This window comes from Rhinopithecus roxellana, chromosome 7 (genome assembly GCF_007565055.1).
Source record: "Rhinopithecus roxellana isolate Shanxi Qingling chromosome 7, ASM756505v1, whole genome shotgun sequence".
NCBI lineage: Eukaryota > Metazoa > Chordata > Mammalia > Primates > Cercopithecidae > Rhinopithecus > Rhinopithecus roxellana.
The window spans coordinates 1,471,071-1,490,150 of NC_044555.1; the positions used below are offsets into that span (position 1 = coordinate 1,471,071).

At 41.9% G+C, this 19,080-nt stretch overlaps 1 protein-coding gene across 13 annotated transcripts in view; it reads left to right on the forward strand.

Moving 5' to 3' along the window:
- The window catches only part of GK (glycerol kinase), an 81,967-nt gene that overhangs the window by 6,084 nt on the left and 56,803 nt on the right, over window positions 1-19,080 (forward strand). For 10 of the 13 annotated variants that reach the window (XM_010358168.2, XM_030933715.1, XM_030933716.1 and 7 more), the window contains exons 2-3: window positions 6,463-6,536; window positions 9,621-9,727. The exons of 1 other annotated variant lie outside the window; for it this stretch is intronic. In XM_010358168.2, coding sequence (XP_010356470.1) covers window positions 6,463-6,536; window positions 9,621-9,727 — 181 coding nt within the window. Of the gene's footprint in view, window positions 1-6,462; window positions 6,537-9,620; window positions 9,728-18,106; window positions 18,262-19,080 lie in introns of those variants that run through there. 2 more of the 13 variants (XM_030933721.1, XM_030933722.1) reach the window with 2 other exon arrangements.

Sequence of the window (19,080 nt, forward strand, 5' to 3'; positions counted from 1 at the left end):
GCAACCTCCGCCTCCCAGGTTCAAACGATTCTCCTGCCTTAGCCTCCCCGAGTAGCTGGGATTATAGGCATGTGCCACCACGTCCAGCTAATTTTTTATATTTTTAGTAGAGATGGGGTTTCTCCATGTTGGCCAGGCTGGTCTCGAACTCTCAACCTCAGGTGATCTACCCGCCTCGGCCTCCCAAAGTGCTAGGATTACAGGTGTGAGCCACTGCGCTCAGCCAATTTCATTTTTAAGAAAAACATAATTTCATTTGCTATGTTTTCTTTACTTCTGTGGCTTGTTGGAAGATGCCTTTTCTGGTCAAATTTGGCATGGAACATATTTGTGGTTAATATTTTTATTTTCAATCACTCACATTTATGTAGTATCATGGTGTTCTCAAGAGGGAGTTTACATTTCTGAATAATGTCTTATCACATGATAAAGTTTAGTGTGTCATAAAAGAGTGGGCTAGGCTAGTGGGGAAATCACATGGGGAGGGAAATGAATGTGCACATTTATGATAGGACAGATGAATTAGTCACAGGATGAGTGAGGTAAGCCTATGGGGCAGTTACTTAGTAAAGAGAGCATTTCGGCGCCCCACAACTCTCCTTCTTATAAGGCAGAAAATACATACGTTGTTTCAGAAGCTAATTTAAATTTTTTGTTTTTGTTTTTGAGACAGAGTCTTGCTCTGTTGCCCAGGCTGGAGCACAGTGGCATGATCTCAGCTTACTGCAACCTCCACCTCCTGAGTTCAAGTGATTTTCCCACCTCAGCCTCCCTAGTAGCTGGGATTATAGGTGTGCACCACCACACCCAGCTAATTTTTGTATTTTTAGTGGAGATGGGGTTTTACCATGTTGGCCAGGCTGGTCTTGAACTCCTGACCTCAGATGATCCACCCGCCTCAGCCTTCCAAAGTGCTGGGATTACAGGCGTGAGCCACCGGGCCCAGCCAAACATTTTTTTATAAAAACAATTTTCCTTGTTTTTTCAGTTTTTAATTATTCTCCTCCTCCAAATCTGGAATTGAGTCATAGTTTGTGCATAGAGCTGAATATAGACCTGGAGACTTCCAATTCTAATACTACCACTTATGAGTAATAGTAATAATAATAATAACGTAGCAGTAGTAGCAGCAGTGACAGTAGTGGTTACATGTTTCAAGTGTATACTGTGTCTGCACTGAGCTAAATTCTCATCCTATGTTCACTTTCCTTGTTTCTTCCTTTTTAAATTGCCCTTCACCCGAAACAAAATCTGGAATTGAGACATGATTTGGGTTTAGAGATGAATATAGGACTGGCTTCCTATGTTCATTATTCAGAATTAGTGATTTCTAATCCTTATTTTGTCATCTATTAGTGGTGGTGGGAGTAGTAATTGTAATGATAGTAATTATAAAATTAGTAGTGGTAGTAGCAACAGTCATAGTGTTAACACCTTTTGGATGTATGCTCTGCCTATTCTATGCTAAATACTCTTCATTAATTACTTTAGTATCCTTTTACAAACGGAAAACATAGAGGCTCAGAAGAAAATGTCAAATAGCTGATGTGGGCAGGGCTAGAGCTTGATGTCCCCCAGCTCTCTGTGCTTCCGGGGTCTGTGTGTGCTCTTTGCCTCGACATCACACCAAGCATGACGTTCTCAACTACCTTTCTGGCCCACACAAAAGTCTGAGAACGGATCTGTTTTTTTCCTTTCTTCTTTTTTTTTTTACGAGACAGAGTCTTGCTCTGTTACCAGACTGGAGTGCAGTGGCATGATCTCGGCTCACTGCACCCTCCGCCTCCTGGGTTCAATTGATTCTTCTGCCTCAGCCTCCTGAGTAGCTGGGATTACAGGTGCACGCCACCACGCCTGAAAAATTTTTGTTGGTCAGGATGGTCTCGATCTCTTGACCTCATGATCTGCCTGCCTCAGCCGCCCAAAGTGCTGGGATTACAGGCATGAGCCACAGTGCCCAGCCTGGATCTTTTTCTTTAAGCTTATGACCTAAAATAGAAGCAACTGATCACTGGATATCTCCACTTCAATGCCCAAGCAACACCTCAAACACACATTATCTAAAACAAAATTTGCAATCTCCTATGCGTTCCTATCCTGAAACTACTGCTCCTACCCTATCCCTTGTCTGGTAAACACTGCCTACTCAGTTGCACTGACCTGTAACTTCTCCTCCCTGAGTGTTGCTCTTTTTCCTGCTTGTACCTCCTGAATTAAGTATCTCTCTGCATTTGCACTTCACTTCTGTCAACCTCATCGCAGCTGCCCTCCTAGTGGAGGCCTCTGTATGTCTCACCTGAACTGCAGACACATTGCAACTGCTTTTCCTGTCCCCGCCTTGCCTCCCTCTAATCCTTTCTCATCAGCAAGTACTACGCATCCTCGCCCACCTGTACATCCTGCACTCCTATGCCCACTGTCCCGCATGGACTCCCTCTGTTCAACCTGAAGTCTTAGTTTAGAAGTTACCACTTCTGAGAGCCCTTCTCGGACCCTCAATTCTGGGTTACCTGTCCTTTCTCCTCTTCATAGCTCTGACAGCCCTATGTGAGGCAGAGGTTGCAGTGAGCTGAGATTGTGCCACTGCACTTCAGCCTGGGTGACAGAGCCAGACCCTGTCTCAAACAAACACCCCCCCAAAAAACCAAATGACCAGGCTAGACATTGTGTAAAGCAAACGATACAGCCACTGCTATCTTTAATTGACAATGATTTCTGAAATCTACTTGAAAAAATCAGACTAGCATTCTTGCCTCTGGGCACTGTGTTTTAATGTGGAGTTAATTACCCTGTACCATAGAGTCTTGTGGAAACATCATTAGCCTTCTTTGTATATTTGTCCGTCTGCAGACAAATGAATGGCCAGAAGGCTTCATATGAACCTAGATATATAAGGAAAAAATTACTCTAGAACTTCATGTCCAGTACAATAGCCACTGGCCACATGTGGCTACTGATTACTTTAAATATGACTAGTCTGAATTGAGTAGACTGTAAGTGTAAAATATATACAAGATTTCAAAGACTTAGTAAAAACAAATCATTAATATTTTATATCTATCACATGTCAAAACAAGTTTATAGATATATTGGCTTAAATGTGTTATTAAAATTAATTTCGTATGTTTCTTTTTACTTTTTTAATGAGACAACTTAAAGTTAGTATGTGGCTTGCATTTTTGATTTGGGTTATATTTCTATTGGACAGGCTACACTAAGGTGGTGTCAATCTCCTAAGTTTCAGAGCTTTAATGAAGTCGGGAGGTTTAGGCTCCATCCTGGTACATCCAAATGTTGTTTGATTGGATGGCTTCATGGTCTAATACAGCAAATAGAATTTACCAAAATCCTTCTGTTTTCTGTGTTTCTTCCAAAGATCCATGAATTCATTTTTAGCATAAGGGCCCTGATGTTGCCCTAATTAAAACTAGGAGGTGATGGAAGAGGGGTCTCACTCCATTCAGAGCCCCACAGGTCTACTATTGAGGTTTTTATGAATTCAGCCAGCAAAAAGGGACACCTTGTCTCCCTCCCTCCCTCCCTCCTTTCTTTCTTTCCCTCTCCTCTCCTCTCCTTTCCTCTCCTTTCCTTTCCTTTCTTTTTTTTTTTTTTTTTGACGGAGTCTTGCTCTGTCACCCAGGCTGGAGTACACTGGCGTGATCTCGGCTCACTGCAAGCTCCGCCTCCCGGGTTCACGCCATTTTCCTGCCTCAGCCTCCTGAGTAGCTGGGACTACAGGCGCCCGCCACCATGCCCGCCTAATTTTTTGTATTTTTAGTAGAGACGGGGTTTCACCGTGTTAGCCAGGATGGTCTCGATCTCCTGACCTCGTGATCCACCCACCTCGGCCTCCCAAAGTGCTGGGATTATAGGCGTGAGCCACCGCGCTTGGCCTCTTTCTTTCTCCCTCTTTCTTTTTTCTTTCTTTCTTTCTTTCTTTCTTTCTTTCTTTCTTTCTTTCTTTCTTTCTTTCTTTCTTTCTTTCTCTCTCTCTCTCTCTCTCTCTCTCTCTCTCTCTCTCTCTCTCTCTCTCTCTCTCTCTCTCTTTCTTTCCTTTCTTTCTTCTTTCTCAGAGTTTCGACTTGTGTACTGGGCTGGAGTGCAATGGTGTGACGTTAGCTCATTGCAACCTCTGCCTCCTGGGTTCAAGTGATTCTCCTGCCTCAGCCTGCTGAGTAGCTGGGATTATAGGCATGTGCCACCACACCCAACAAATTTTTGTATTTTTAGTAGAGACAGGGTTTTGCCATGTTGGCCAGGCTGGTGTCAAACTCCTGACCTCAGGTCATCCACCTGCTTCAGCCTCCCAAAGTGCTGGGATTACAGGCATGAGCCACCGCGCCCAGCCAACACTTTGTTTATTAACCTAGAGTCCTTTAGGGATTTGAGAGTAGCAGGGAGCAGCAGTAATATGAATAACAGTAATACAGCTGGAGTTTCCTATTGTGGTGAAGTTTTTCTGCACATAAGTGTTTCTCATTTTATGTGATAATTTTTGTCCTAATAAGTATATGTAATACACCATATTTTTTGGACATTCAGCAAATACTTATTGAGCACCAACTTTGTGCCCTAGTTCCTAGGGATACTTCAGTGAATAAAACAGGGCAAATGGAACTGGCTTCCTAGAGACACACCCTAATGCTAATGGAGCTGGCATCCTAGAGACATGCCCTAATGTTGCCTTGTAAATCACAGGGCTATCACATGGTATATGATGTATGATGTGTCAAGTTAACCTTTGACTTGTAAGATATTTTATCTTCTCAAAGGACTTCAGAATTTGCTCTCTTGCTTTCATTATGTTTATTATTTCCTCCAGAAAAGAGGAAAGGGAGTGTGTGTGATGCAGAAGGAGGAAGGCAGCAAGTCACAGACTCAATGCTTTTTATTTTCTTAGTCTGCATTGAACAGGTAATTTTCTCCCACAGGAAACCTAGGCATGGAAACACTTTACTAATTGGAAGTGACTTCACTGCTGTAATTAGAGTAATTTTGGAAGTTAATTTTAATCAAAATATGTATCTTATGTATATTTGAGATGTATGCATCTTATGTATATTACTTTGGTACTCAAATATAGATACTACAACATGGAAAACAATATATATGAAAAACTTGCATATAGCATCTTTTTTTTTTTTTTTCAGACAGAGTTTCATTCTTGTTGCCCAGGCTGGAGTGCAATGGCGTGACCTTGGCTCACCGCAGCCTCCGCCTCCCGGATCCTAGTTCAAGCAGTTCTCCTGCCTTAGCCTCCGGAGTAGCTGGGATTACAGGCACGCGCCACCACACCCAGCTAATTTTTGTATTTTTAGTAGAGACAAGGTTTCACCATGTTGGCCAGGCTGGTCTCGAGCTCCTGACCTTGTGATCCGCCCGCCTCAGCCTCCCAAAGTGCTGGGATTATAGGCCTGAGCCACCGTGCCCAGCAAAACTTGATATATTTTAAAAAGTGTTGTTTTTAGTAGTGCTAAAATTGTAGAAGATTGTATAGCACTTCTTTGTTAGTTTTCATCCGTTGGTTTTAATGTTTTATATCAAGGGTCAGCAATTTATGACAAGCATGTCACAGAGAGTCCTCAGCTGGATGGAGCCAAGTATATACTTATTCCTCTACTAACAAGGACTCTATTGCCTTTTTGTTTTTGTTTTTGTTTTTTGTTTTTTGAGACAGAGTTTTACTCTTGTCACCCAGGGTGGAGCTCAATCTCAGCTCACTGCAACCTCTGTCTCCTAGGTGGGTTCAAGGGATTCTCCTGCCTCAGCCTCCCGAGTAGCTGGGATTGCAGGCACCCACCACCACGCCTGGCTAATTTTTTGTATTTTTAGTAGAGATGGGGTTTCACCATGTTGGCCAGTCTGGTCTCAAACTCCTGACTTTAAGTGATCTGCCTGCTTCGGCCTCCCAAAGTGCTGGGATTACAGGTGTAAACCACTGCATCTGGCCTTCTATTTCTCTTTTATAAGAGCTAGATGCATAGCCGCACTTCCCTTCAAAGGAATCTACACAGTACGCATCTGTGTGCTGAGTATCTGTGACCCTTTCTGTCTCCACATCCAAGATAAATGGAGTGGAACCTTACACCATTGCTATTAGTATTGTATCAGCTCTCTTTTATTATTCTTGGTTTTCCTATTCTGTAAAAGAAATCCATACTGTTAATTAATGTGTTAAATTTCCTACAACTAGAGAACCATTTTGGTTTTTAAGGAGTAGGGAATTGCCTCTTGATTTACCTTTATCTTCAATAGGTTTCTTTTTACCTAAAGAGAAGTTATTTCTGATGCTGCCTTATATCTTTTATGAATCCATATGAAAAGAAAGTTGAACATCTTATATGGCATTTCATCTCATTGGACTTTTTCTACCAGTGAACAAGAACTTCAGTTACTGAATAACTTTAAACATCCTTGATATCTGCCTGCATTTTTACCTTAATATTACAATATATTTTTCAGGTTTTCAATTCAAAAACAGCTGAACTACTTAGTCATCATCAAGTGGAAATAAAACAAGAGTTCCCAAGAGAAGGGTATGTTTCCTAATTTGATATGTAAAGACACATTATGTTTGTTAGTCCATCTCACCTGACTTGCCCTGTGGATTTGTAAAGTAAACTTGGTCAGAGATCCTCCTGAAAAGATTTGAGAGGTTGTTATTAGTCAAGAAAATATGCAATAACTTGGTATGTCTTACGTGTCAGGAATTGATGGCTTAGGAATTCAGTTACCGCCAAGGAATGAATAATAAAGTAATAAAGCAGAAGAGTATTAAATATCAGAAATTTTACATTAACTTTGAAGTCATTGAGTTCTGTGTTCCTATTATTGCGCAAATGCTGCTTTGCTGATTTGAGTGTCAGGTTTGTTTTATAATAAAGGTATCTTTTTAAAAAAGTATTCACATATCTTAATATCTAATACTAAAATCACATTTTTGGGAATAGTATTCATATGTAGTAATTGTAATTAAATATAATGTTAAGTATATTATTTAAAATTTAATGATATTTATGATATAACCACTTTGAAAAACTGTGTTGCAATTTATTGCAAAGCTAACCATACACCTGCAGCATTTCACTCTTAGGAATTTACCCAAGATGAATAAAAGCATATGCCCATCGAAAGACTTGCACATGAATGTTTATAGCTACTTTATTAAAAGTAGCCCCAAAAGCCAGTCGCGGTGGCTCACGCCTGTAATTCCAGCACTTTGGGAGGCCGAGGTGGGCAGATCACGAGGTCAGGAGATCGAGACCATCCTGGGGAACACTGTGAAACCCCCGTCTGTACTAAAAATACAAAAAAAATTAGCTGGGCGTGGTGGTGGGCGCCTGCAGTCTCAGCTACTCGGGAGGCTGAGGCAGGAGAATGGCATGAACCTGGGAGGCGGAGCTTGCAGTGAGCAGAGATCGCGCCACTGCACTCCAGTCTGGGAGACAGCGAGACTCCGTCTCAAAAAAGTAGCCCCAACTGGAAACCACCCAAATGTCTGTCATCAGTAGGATGGATAACAATGGAACACCATTTAGTAATTTTTGCAAAGTGAACAGATACTTGCAACAACACGAGAGAATGTCACTGGAATTATGGAAAATGAAAAAGTTGGATACAAAAGAGTATATACTGCATGACTCCATTGATCTGAAATTTTATAATAGTTTAAACTAATCTAGGATGATAGGAATCAGAAAAGTGGTTGTTTGTGAGGTGTGTCATTCACTTGAAAGGAGCATGAAAGAACTTTCTGAGATGCTGGAAGTATTTTGTATCTTGACTGGGGTGTTGGTTAGATGGGTATTTTCACTTGTCAAAACTCAGCAAATTGTGCGCTTTAGATCTGTGCATTTCACTGTAAAGTTTACCTCAATTTAAGAAAGAGAAAAAAATTGATGTGTTTCCAAATTGTATTGTCTTCTTCACATGAAAGAAAATGTTCTATTTTTTAGAGTTCCTTTGTTTAATAATAAAAGTTATTGATACGCTAGCAGCATTAGCATGACTGTCCACAAGACTGAGCCCAGTGCAATTTGTAAAGAAGATAACTGGGTCTTGGCTAGATGAAAATTATAAATACACAGAAGGAGACTGTGTGTGTGTGTTTTTTTTTTTTTTTTTTTTTGAGACGGAGTTTCGCTCTGTCGCCCAGGCTGGAGTGCAGTGGCTGGATCTCAGCTCACTGCAAGCTCCGCCTCCCGGGTTTACGCCATTCTCCTGCCTCAGCCTCCTGAGTAGCTGGGACTACAGGCGCCCGCCACCTCGCCCGGCTAGTTTTTTGTATTTTTTAGTAGAGACGGGGTTTCACCGTGTTAGCCAGGATGGTCTCGATCTCCTGACCTCATGATCCGCCCGTCTCGGCCTCCCAAAGTGCTGGGATTACAGGCTTGAGCCACCGCGCCCGGCCGAGACTGTGTTTTTAAAAATAAATTAGAGACGGCCAAGTGCGGTGGCTCACGCCTGTAATCCCAGCACTTTGGGAGGCTGAGGCAGGTGGATCACAAGGTCAGGAGATCGAGACCATCCTGGCTAACACGGTGAAACTCCGTCTCTACTAAAAATACAAAAAATTAGCTGAGCGTGGTGGCGGGCGCCTGTAGTCCCAGCTACTCGGGAGGCTGAGGCAGGAAAATGGCATGAACCTGGGAGGCGGAGCTTGCAGTGAGCTGAGATTGCGCTACTGCACTCCAGCCTGGGCGACAGAGCAAGACTCTGTCTCAAAAAAAATAAATAAACAAATAAATAAAATAAATAAAAATAATAAAATAAGTTAGAGACAGAATTCAAAGCCCAGGAAAGGAAAGAATTTAGTTAGGCCTGAGAAAGGCAGAGAAGAAAGGCAGTTGGAATTCCCTTGCTACTTCTGGATCCTATGGTAGAATCATTTTAGGTTGTATCATTTCTACTTTTGAACTTCCTCAAACTACCATATTTCTCCTAGGCTTCTCACCCTTCTCATTTACTATTAGCCTTTCATCCTTCTGAGGCCCTGGTACTTTACCAAAATTGTACTGAGATTGGGTCTAAGAACTTGGACTAATCACTTATCTACATGAAATAGTTAAAAGGAGTTTTAAATATCTCCCTAAATTCCAACGAAACATCTTGGGAAAAAAGTAGCAGAAAAGAATAGTATACTTATTTGACTTTTCGGAATTCCTTTTGCTTCCAATATATCATTCTCAATAACAATAAATATATTTCTGTCTACTTAGAAATAACCAGCGATTAGTGAAACATGCAGATAATTTATCAAAATTAGTTGAATCTGCAGGATATAAAGAAGGGGAACTAATTTCTTATTGGACTTGGAAAAATAATTTAAAATAGGTAGATATTTGCTGTTTGTGGCCTGCTATTGTGGCCTCCTTGAAAATGATTAATTACTATGTGGAGAATATTAAAATTGTAAGGAAATAGGCTTTTATTGAAATCGTTTCTTTAAAAAAAAAAAAGAAATCGTTTCTTTAAAATGTGGAATGTAATTTGCTTTGCTTAATCTGATTTTCTTTAATGTATGCACCAGCCATACCCTCATAAGTTAACTTTTCTATAGAAAAAAGTTATATTTGTGTTGCTTTCTTACTGACTAACCAAATGCCTTCTTTTGTTCAAAGATGGGTGGAACAGGACCCTAAAGAAATTCTACATTCTGTCTATGAGTGTATAGAGAAAACATGTGAGAAACTTGGACAGCTCAATATTGATATTTCCAACATAAAAGGTATTTTAATAGAATATTTTACCCACATAATAAGACTCTCTCAATCAAATTCATTAATTTATTCTTTCAGCTTATAATTGAGTGTCTATGCAGTGCCAAGCATTTCTGTAAGAACTTGAGGATACAACACTAAACAGGAAGGTTCAAGTTCTTGTCCTCATGGAGCTTTTATTTGGATGGGGGCAAGATAATAAGAGCAGACAAATATAATTTCAAATACTAAAAAGTTCCATCCAAAAAATAAAAACCAAGTGGTATGGTGTGTTGTGCCTAGAAGGGCTTGCTTTAGATTAGGTGGCCAGGAAAAGCCTTTCTGAGGATGTGACACTTTTGCTGAGCTCTCAAAGGGCAAAAGGGGTCAGCCATGTGTTTGAGGGAAAGGATGCAGCACGTACAAAGGCCCTGAAGTGGGAATAAGCCTGGGACATTTCCGGGTCAGAAAGAAGGCCAGCATGTCAAAAGAAGACTAAAAGTGTTGAACAGTGAGAGTGGGTAGGGTGTTTCTGTAGGAGATCAAATTGTGGAAGTGGATCAGGCTTCATCAGCCATATTTAGGATTTTGGATGTTATTCTTAGTATCATAGGGAGCCATGAGAAAGTTTAAGCAAGGCGGCAACGGATGATTTGCAGTTTCAAGGCAACTTTCTGACTGCTGTGTGGAGAGTAGATGGTAAAGGCAAAAGTGTGGACACAGGGAGACCAGTGCGGAGGCTGCTATGGAAGTCCTGAGAGAGGATGGTGGCTTGACCAATAATGGTAGCAGTGGAGGTGGAGAGAAAGGGTCATAATTTGCTGATAGACTAGATGTTGCGGTAACAGAGAGAGTAGTGGGGTTGAGGGAAGAGATTGGTCAAAGGTGATGCCTGCGTTTTTGCCAGATCTCCTGGATAGATGAGGATGCCTTTTGCTAAGGAGAGAAAGACTAGAGGAAGGAGTAGGTTGTGGGGAAGGGGTATTTGGAATCCAAACTCTTCACTTATAAAATTTCCCTGAAATAATTGCTTGAGAGTGTTAGATTGTTATGAATTTCTCTGTGAAGTCCTAGTAGTTTTTTTTTTTTTTTTTTTTTTTTTTTGAGACAGAGTCTCAATTTTGTCACCCAGGCTGGAGTGCAATGGCACGATCTCGGCTCGCTGCAACTTCCACCTTCCAGGTTCAAGCAGTTCTCCTGCCTCAGCCTCTTGAGTAGCTGGGATCACAGGCACACACCACCATGCCCAGCTAATTTTTTTTTTTTGTATTTTTAGTAGAGACAGGGTTTCACCATGCTGGCCAGGCTGGTCTCGAACTCCTGACCTCGTGACCCGCCCGCCTCAGCCTCCCAAAGTGTTGGGATTACAGGCGTGAGCCACTGCCCCTGGTGAAGTCCTAGTAGTTTTAATTGAATATCTACGTTTGACTTTTCATCATTCATGTAGGGAAAAAAAAAATCCAGCCACCCAAGATTGATGTAATAGCATAAAAGGTGGACGCATAATGTGGAAGTTTGCTGTCTACTTTATAGCCTCAAATTTTCAAGTTCACCATTCAAGGGCTCTTTTTTTCTCCTTAGGTAGTTTGACTATAGATAGAGAGATCATCAGTTGGTGGTGGTGGCTTGATTGCTATCATCTTGGCTTTGATACCATCACTCCTGAGCCTTTCCCCTGTTTGTATAAATTCAAACTCACTTAAAAAAAAAGACTACAGGCCGGGCGCGGTGGCTCAAGCTTGTAATCCCAGCACTTTGGGAGGCCGAGACGGGCGGATCATGAGGTCAGGAGATCGAGACCATCCTGGCTAATACGGTGAAACCCAGTCTCTACTAAAAAATACAAAAAACTAGCCGGGCGACGAGGCGGGCGCCTGTAGTCCCAGCTACTCGGGAGGCTGAGACAGGAGAATGGCGTGAACCCGGGAGGCGGAGCTTGCAGTGAGCTGAGAGCCGGCCACTGCACTCCAGCCTGGGCGGCAGAGCAAGACTCCGTCTCAAAAAAAAAAAAAAAAAAAAGACTACAAATCTGTAGAGTGCCTACTATGTGCCAGATGTGCTAAGGATACAATGGAGCTAATGCTTAAGTGCTGATAACATGTTAATCTGATAATCACAAATAAATGGAAATGCATAAAATAATAGAGTTATTTCTGTTATTGCAGATTTTTTAAAGTATAATTTGATATTTTATTAATAACTTTTAATATCGTGCACATATTAATCCTATCCTCCTTTTATCCCTACATCTAAGTGGAAGGGCTTCAACTTATTTTAGGGTTGCAGTCCTGAACTTTATGTTAATTGTGCATTAGTGATTGTTGTTGATCATTTCCTTAAGCTGTTCTTGCAGTTCTCACAGTCTAAACAGTGGAAACAAATAATAGGCAATCAGTAGCACACTCTTGTCAAAATTACCAAAGACATAGGTAATCCAGGCAGCTTAAAGCCATGTTTAGAATGTAGAGTCCAGGGTGATTGACCATGGCTTTGACATCATTCTACCTCCCTTACAGGTAAGGTAGGCTGTGATGTGTTGGCTTTCTGGACCCACTTGGGTGCTATTCCTTTTTCTCTTGTTTTTATGGTTTATGTGAAGATGACACACAACTCCTGCCCAAGTGACTTGTCTTCCACTTGCACAACCTGGTCTAAGAATTGAACAGGCAGCTTCTCTATACTCCTCTGTTTCAGTCCACATCTGAGCCAAAGTGACCCAGCACTTCCATCTGTACAACTACCATCCTCTGGCCACAGAAGAGAACATCCCACAAGCTCCTACATACCAGGCCAGTTGTACTATTATTTTTTCCCGGAAAATTTATCCAATTGGCATTGCCAAGGGCCAAGCTTTTGCTTGCCTGTATAGAACTCTAGATCACAAACTGTGAAAGCTGTAAAGGAGACCGGGTGCAGTGGCTCATGCCTGTAATCCCAGAACTTTGGGAGGCCGAAGTGGGTGGATCACAAGATCAGGAGTTTGAGACCAGCCTGGTCAACATGGTGAAACCCCGTCTCTACTGAAAATACAAAAATTAGCCAGGCGTGGTGGTGGGTGCCTGTAATCCCAGCTACTTGGGAGATTGAGGCAGGAGAATCGCTTGAACCTGGGAGGCAGAAGTTGTGGTGAGCTGAGATTGCCCCACTCTACTCCAGCCTGGGCAACAGAGCAAGACTTTGTCTCAAAAAAAAACAAAAACAAACAAAAAAGGCTGGGCACACAGTGGCTCACGCGTGTAATACCAGCATGTCAGGAGGTCGAGGCAGGCTGATCACCTGAGGTCAGGAGTTCTTGACCAGTCTGGCCAACATGGTGTGAAACCCTGTCTCTACTAAAAATACAAAAAATTAGCCGGGCGTGGTGGCAGATACCTGTAATCCCAGCAACTAGGGAGGCTGAGGCAGGAGAATCTCTTGAACCTGGGAGGTGAAGGTTGAAGTGAGCCGAGATGGCGCCATTGTGTAAAGGATCTTCAGTCAACTAGACCAGCTCCCTCTATCTGCAAATTAGGGAAGGGGACTTACTGCAGGTTATGTAGCTTTTTAATGGTGGATTAGCATTAAAGCACAGCTCTCCTGACTTCTAGACCAGTGTTCTTTATCCTGAGCCACACTGATGATAATCTCACAAACCACTTCTGTTTTTATTTCTTGTGTGGCAAGTAAATTAACTTTGCCAACTGAAGAGTGATATCATTTATAGTCTTACCTGATGGTCATTAAGGGTTCTTCATGTCTGGTATTTCCTTGGCAAATTTCCATTTCATTGATTTTGTTGTCCTTATCTGACAAAAGGTTTGTTGATTTCAGGTCACTAGGAGCAATGCCTCCAAAATTAAAATTAACTCTCCAACTGAGCAGCACACACTAGCCCAAGGCAATTAGACTGCTTCTTTCCTTCTAGGGGTAGAGTCAGCTCTGTTTGCCTGTCACTGGGCTCAGGGAATTATGAAGTATAAAGAGTTACAGTAGCAATTACAAAATATAAAGAGTTACGGCTGGGCATGGTGGCTCACGCCTGTAATCCCAGCACTTTGGGAGGCCGAGGCGGGCGGATCACCTGAGGTCAGGAGTTCGAGACCAGCCTGATCAACTTGGAGAAACCCCGTCTCTACTGAAAATACAAAATTATCTGGGCGTAGTGGCTCATGCCTGTAATCTCAGCTACTCGGGAGGCTGAAGCAGGAAAATCACTTGAACCCAGGAGGCAGAGGTTGCGGTGAGCCGAGATCACACCCAGCTAAGATTGCTCCATTGTACTCCAGCCTAGGCAACAAGAGCGAAACGCCGTCTCAAAAAAAAAAAAAAAAAAAAAAAAAAAAACCAGTTACATATTCATTCATGTGATAGAACCAAAACATAACATAAACTGTTTCAAAATTGAGAGCATAAAATTCTCAGAGATTAGATTATCTTGTATCTAAAACAATTATTTCCCTAATAGAGAAAAGGGAAACCCACACATCCATTCCTCCACTGCCTTGCCCTACCCAACATATTCACACACATTTCTATCACCTCTTAGACTCATACTCTCAGGGGCCTCTCAGGGGTTTCAGGAAGGCACCTCGTTCTCCAAAATGTTTCTAGCAGCAGCCACATCTCATTTGCAATTTTTCTAACTCACCTCAAGTACACATATTGCAGAGCCTGTTTTAAAAAGCTTTGTCAGGCTGGGCGTGGTGGCTCACGCCTGTAATCCCAGCACTTTGGGAGACTGAGGCGAGCAGATCACCTGAGGTCTGGAGTTCAAGGCCAGCCTGACCAACATGGAGAAACCCTGTCTCTACTAAAAAATACAAAATTAGCCGGGCATGGTGGCGCATGCCTGTAATTTCAGCTACTCGGGAGGCTGAGGCAGAAGAATCTCTTGAACCGGGGAGGCAGAGGTCGCGGTGAGCTGAGATCACGCCACTGCACTCCAGCCCGGGCAACAACAGCAAAACTCTGTCTCAAAAAAAAAAAAGAAAATAAAAGCCTTATCTCTCTTCCTATATGGTATTACTTTTTGTAGCCAGAGAACCTTCCTCTGAAACTCTTATTTTCTGTGTGTTTTTAGTTTTCTCCCAAAAAATGTGTTATAATTATACATTATGATTTGAATTTTAAAAAAGGATGCATCTCATCCATAATTCTACAAAGACAACAATTATTAACATCCTGGAGTATTTTCAAAGGCTCTTTTTTCTAAGGTATATTTTCTTAACTGCGATTATAACTTCACACGTAATTTTAAGAAAAATTAACCAGAGATTTTGAGTGTAGATTTTAACTAGTTTAATTTTACTACTGACATTCAGTCTAGAGAAAAGTGCCCCCAAAGAGAATATGTGGGTAAAGTATGAAGCTGGTAAATGCAAGAGTAATACAATATATAATAATGGTTATGATATCTGTAAATGAAAGACTTTGAGGCCAGGAAATACATGTTTTATGCATGTGACTTTCATATTATCTTAAATGGTGCACATGAGGAGGAGTGGAGAATTATAAAACCTGAATGTGTTATTCTAAGAAAGAAGAAATTAAAATTAGGAACCATTAGGAATGGCGCATGTGCTGAGATTAGGAGTTGGAAACGTTTTCTTTAAAAAACGTAGAGGATTTTAGGGTAGGAATGACAAGACACTGGAACATTGAAAAAGTTCAGAGATAAGTTCACACATAAGACTTGTGTGCCCTGGGGAGAAATGGGTAATAAAGACATGTTTGTGGCCGGCAGAGAATCCTGGGAAGCTGTTTCACTGGACTTTGTCTGCAAGCAAAGCAATTTTACTTGGCATGAAGGAATCCAATTAAGATAGAAGAGAAAAAAGGAATGCCCAGGGAGGAACCCGTGACCGAAGAATCAGATTGAAATAGCTCTAGATTAGATTCTGAAGAAAAGTTAGAGTGACCCAGTAAAGATGGGTAACATGAGAGGTGTAGAATAGTTACTCAAGGATTGTGAATAAGAAAGCAGCCAGCTTATTGATGGTATAATTAACATAGTGAGGAGGAATAGGAGATTTTAGTTGACCATGAGTTCATTTTGATCCCATGTTGTAAAGTTGTCACACACACAAAAAAATCACATTCACAGTATGTGCCCATAGAGCTGCTGCAGAATTCCTTTATTTGCCCTGCTTAGCTCAGTCCCATTCTCTGAAACTGTTACTCTACTCTGTTCTCAATAATGATGACCAAGGCAGCAGCAGTAGGTAACATTTATTGAGTGCTTACTGTGTACCAGGCATCTGTTTTAATATACATTGACACCTCACTGTAACCCTGATTCCTCACTGTAACCCTGTAAAGTTGGAACTATTATTCTCTCCATTTTTCACAAGACACAAAACTGAGACCCAGAGTCACACTGCTAGGAAGCACAGGCATTGGAATTTGAATCCCAGCTATCTGGCCTCAGAGCCTGAGCTCTACTGAATGGTACCCCAAACTCTTGCCCTGTTTTGGCAGATAACCTTAGCTCCTGCTTCATGGAGAAAGTTGAGGCTCTGCGGCCTTAAATCCTCACCTTCCTGTTCCTGTGCTTTATATCTGGATCTCCTGCCAACTTTCCTTCATCACAAGTGCAGCAATAGCCTTCTGCCCTACTTGGAGCTCCTCCCTCCACTTGTGCTGGTAATCCATCCTCTCCTGTCACTACATCAGTCAGAACCAAGTCCCCATTGATTCCCAGCCCCATCCATTCCCTCATTCTCCTTTCTGTTTATTTACTTTTATAAACATTTTTGTCTTACCCAGAATCTCTTCCCTGTACCCTATGCCTCTAAATTTCTTTGGAGTAGAATCTCAATCATCTTTGTATCTCTAGAAAAGATTTAAAATATATATATAAACTTTTATTTTCAATACAGAGGGTACATGTGCAGGTTTGTTATGTAAGTATATTGCATGATGCTGAGTGCTGAGGTTTGGGGTACAGATCCCGTGACCCAGTTAGTGAGCATACCACCCAATAGGTAGTTTTAGAAAAGATATTAAATAAAGTAAGTCAATCTGCATTGGATAAATAGTATTAGAACAAGGAAGCTGATGGTTCCCTCTCAGCTCTGTGCTGGTCAGAACATTCCTAGAGTATTGTGTTTTATTCTGGGCGTACAATTTGAGTGATGTGGACATATACTTGCATGTTCCTAGGCGTGGTGATAAAGGGACTTTAAACCATGCCGTGTTTAGGCAGGGTCAGCTGAAGGAAATTGGATTGTTTAGCTTACATAGCAGAAGACTTGAGGTACAAAAGAGCTGCTTCAAGTTTTTCAAAGACTGGCATGTAGAAGGATTACCCTTATTCTATATATCTCCAAAGAATATGACTAAGATCGGGAGGTGGAAGCTACACAGAAAATTATTTTTTTATTTTATTTTATTTTTTTTTGAGTTGGAGTCTTGCTCTGTCGCCCAGGCTGGAGTGCAGTGGCCCAATCTTGGCTCACTGCAAGCTCCACCTCCCGGGTTCACGTCATTCTCCTGCCTCAGCCTCCCGAGTAGCTGGGATTACAGGCGCCTACCACCACGCCCGGTTAAATTTTTTGTATTTTTAGTAGAGACGGGGTTTCACCGTGTTAGCCAGGATGGTCTCGATCTCCTGACCTTGGGATCAGCCCACCTCGGCCTCCCAAAGTGCTGGGATTACAGACATGAGCCACCATGGCTGGCCACAGAAAATGATTTTTATTCTTTTTTTTTTTTTTTTTTTGAGACAGGATCTAACTATGTTGCCCAGGCTGGAGTGCACCATCATAGCTCACTGCAACCCCAAACTCCTGGGCTCAAGCAATCCTCCTGAGTAGCTGGGACAACAGGTGTGCATCACCATACCACCCTAATTTTTAAAAATTTTTTTGTAGAAACGAGGTCCCACTATGTTGCCCAGGCTGGTCTTGAACTCCTGGGCTTAAGGAATCCTCCTGAGTAGCTGGGACTAAAGGAACACACCACCACACCTAGCTAATTTTTTTTTTTTTTTTTGAGATGTAGTCTCCCTCCATGGCCCAGGCTGGAGGGCAGTGGCGCAATCTTGGCTCACTGCAACCTCCGCCTCCTGGGTTCAAGTGATTCTCCTGCCACAGCCTCCTGAGTAGCTGGGATTACAGGCACACGCCACCACACCTGGCTAATTTTTTGCATTTTTAGTAGAGATAGGGTTTCGCCATGCTGGCCAGGCTGGTCTTGAGCGCCTGACCTCAGGTGATCCACCTGCCTCGGCCTCCCAAAGTGCTGGAATTACAGGTGCAAGCCACCATGTCAGGCCATCTGGCTAATTTTTAAAATTTTTTTATAGAGCCTGGGTTTTGCTATTTTGCCCAGGGTGATTTTGAACTCCTGGGCTCAAGCAATCCTCCTGCCTCAGCCCCGAGTGGCTAGGACTACAGTTGTGCACTACCACATCTGGCTAATTATTTTATTTCTTTGTAGAGATGAGGTCTTGCTACATTTTCCAGTCTGGTGGATTTACAAAAAGAAGAAAAGCACCAAAGTTGTCCAATAGAGATTGCTCTGCCTTGAGAGATGTAGTGAATATCTTGTCACTAGAAGTGCTGTCTGGATGGTCATATGACAGGTGATTCTAGAGAAGATTTGAGCTTAAAAAGTATTTTTTGTTATACAGCCTTTAAGGTCTATCCTGATCTTAAATTCTGGAAGAGCTGGATCCTTTAGCCCAGTGTGGTCTATCCAGGATGCACATTAGAATCACCTGGGGAAGTTTTAGGAACCCATACCAATGCTCACATCCCATCTCAGGTCAGTTAAATTGGAATGTTTTGACCAGGGCTTGGGCATTGGTATTTTTTAAGAGCTCCTCAGTTCATCCTGGCTAACACAGTGAAACCCTGTCTCTACTAAAAATACAAAAAATTAGCCAGGTATGGTGGCAGATGCCTGTAGTCCCAGCTACTCGGGAGGCTGAGGCAGGAGAATGGCATGAACCTGGGAGGCAGGGCTTGCAGTGAGCCGAGATCGTGCCACTGCCCTCCAGCCTCCAGCCTGGGCAACAGAACGAGACTCGGTCTAAAAAAAAAAAAAAGCTCCTCAGTTGATTCTAAAGTACAATCAAGTCTGAAAACCTCCAATTTAGCTCAACCAAGCTGAATTGAGTAAGATAGTGTGATAGTGTGGATTAGTGTTTTTTACATTAAATACAGTACTTGTACTTGTTTTATGTAGGTCAGTGTAATGTAAATGCCATTATATATTATATTTATGCCTGATTCAAATTCTTATGTATTGTGACATATTAAATACAGGAATAAAACTGAATTTCTAACAAATCATAAGGATGCTCAGCATAAAGGATTTTGTCCATAGCTATTTTCTTAAAATGTAGGCATGTACATGCATGCACACACACACACACACACACACAAATGCACACACATAT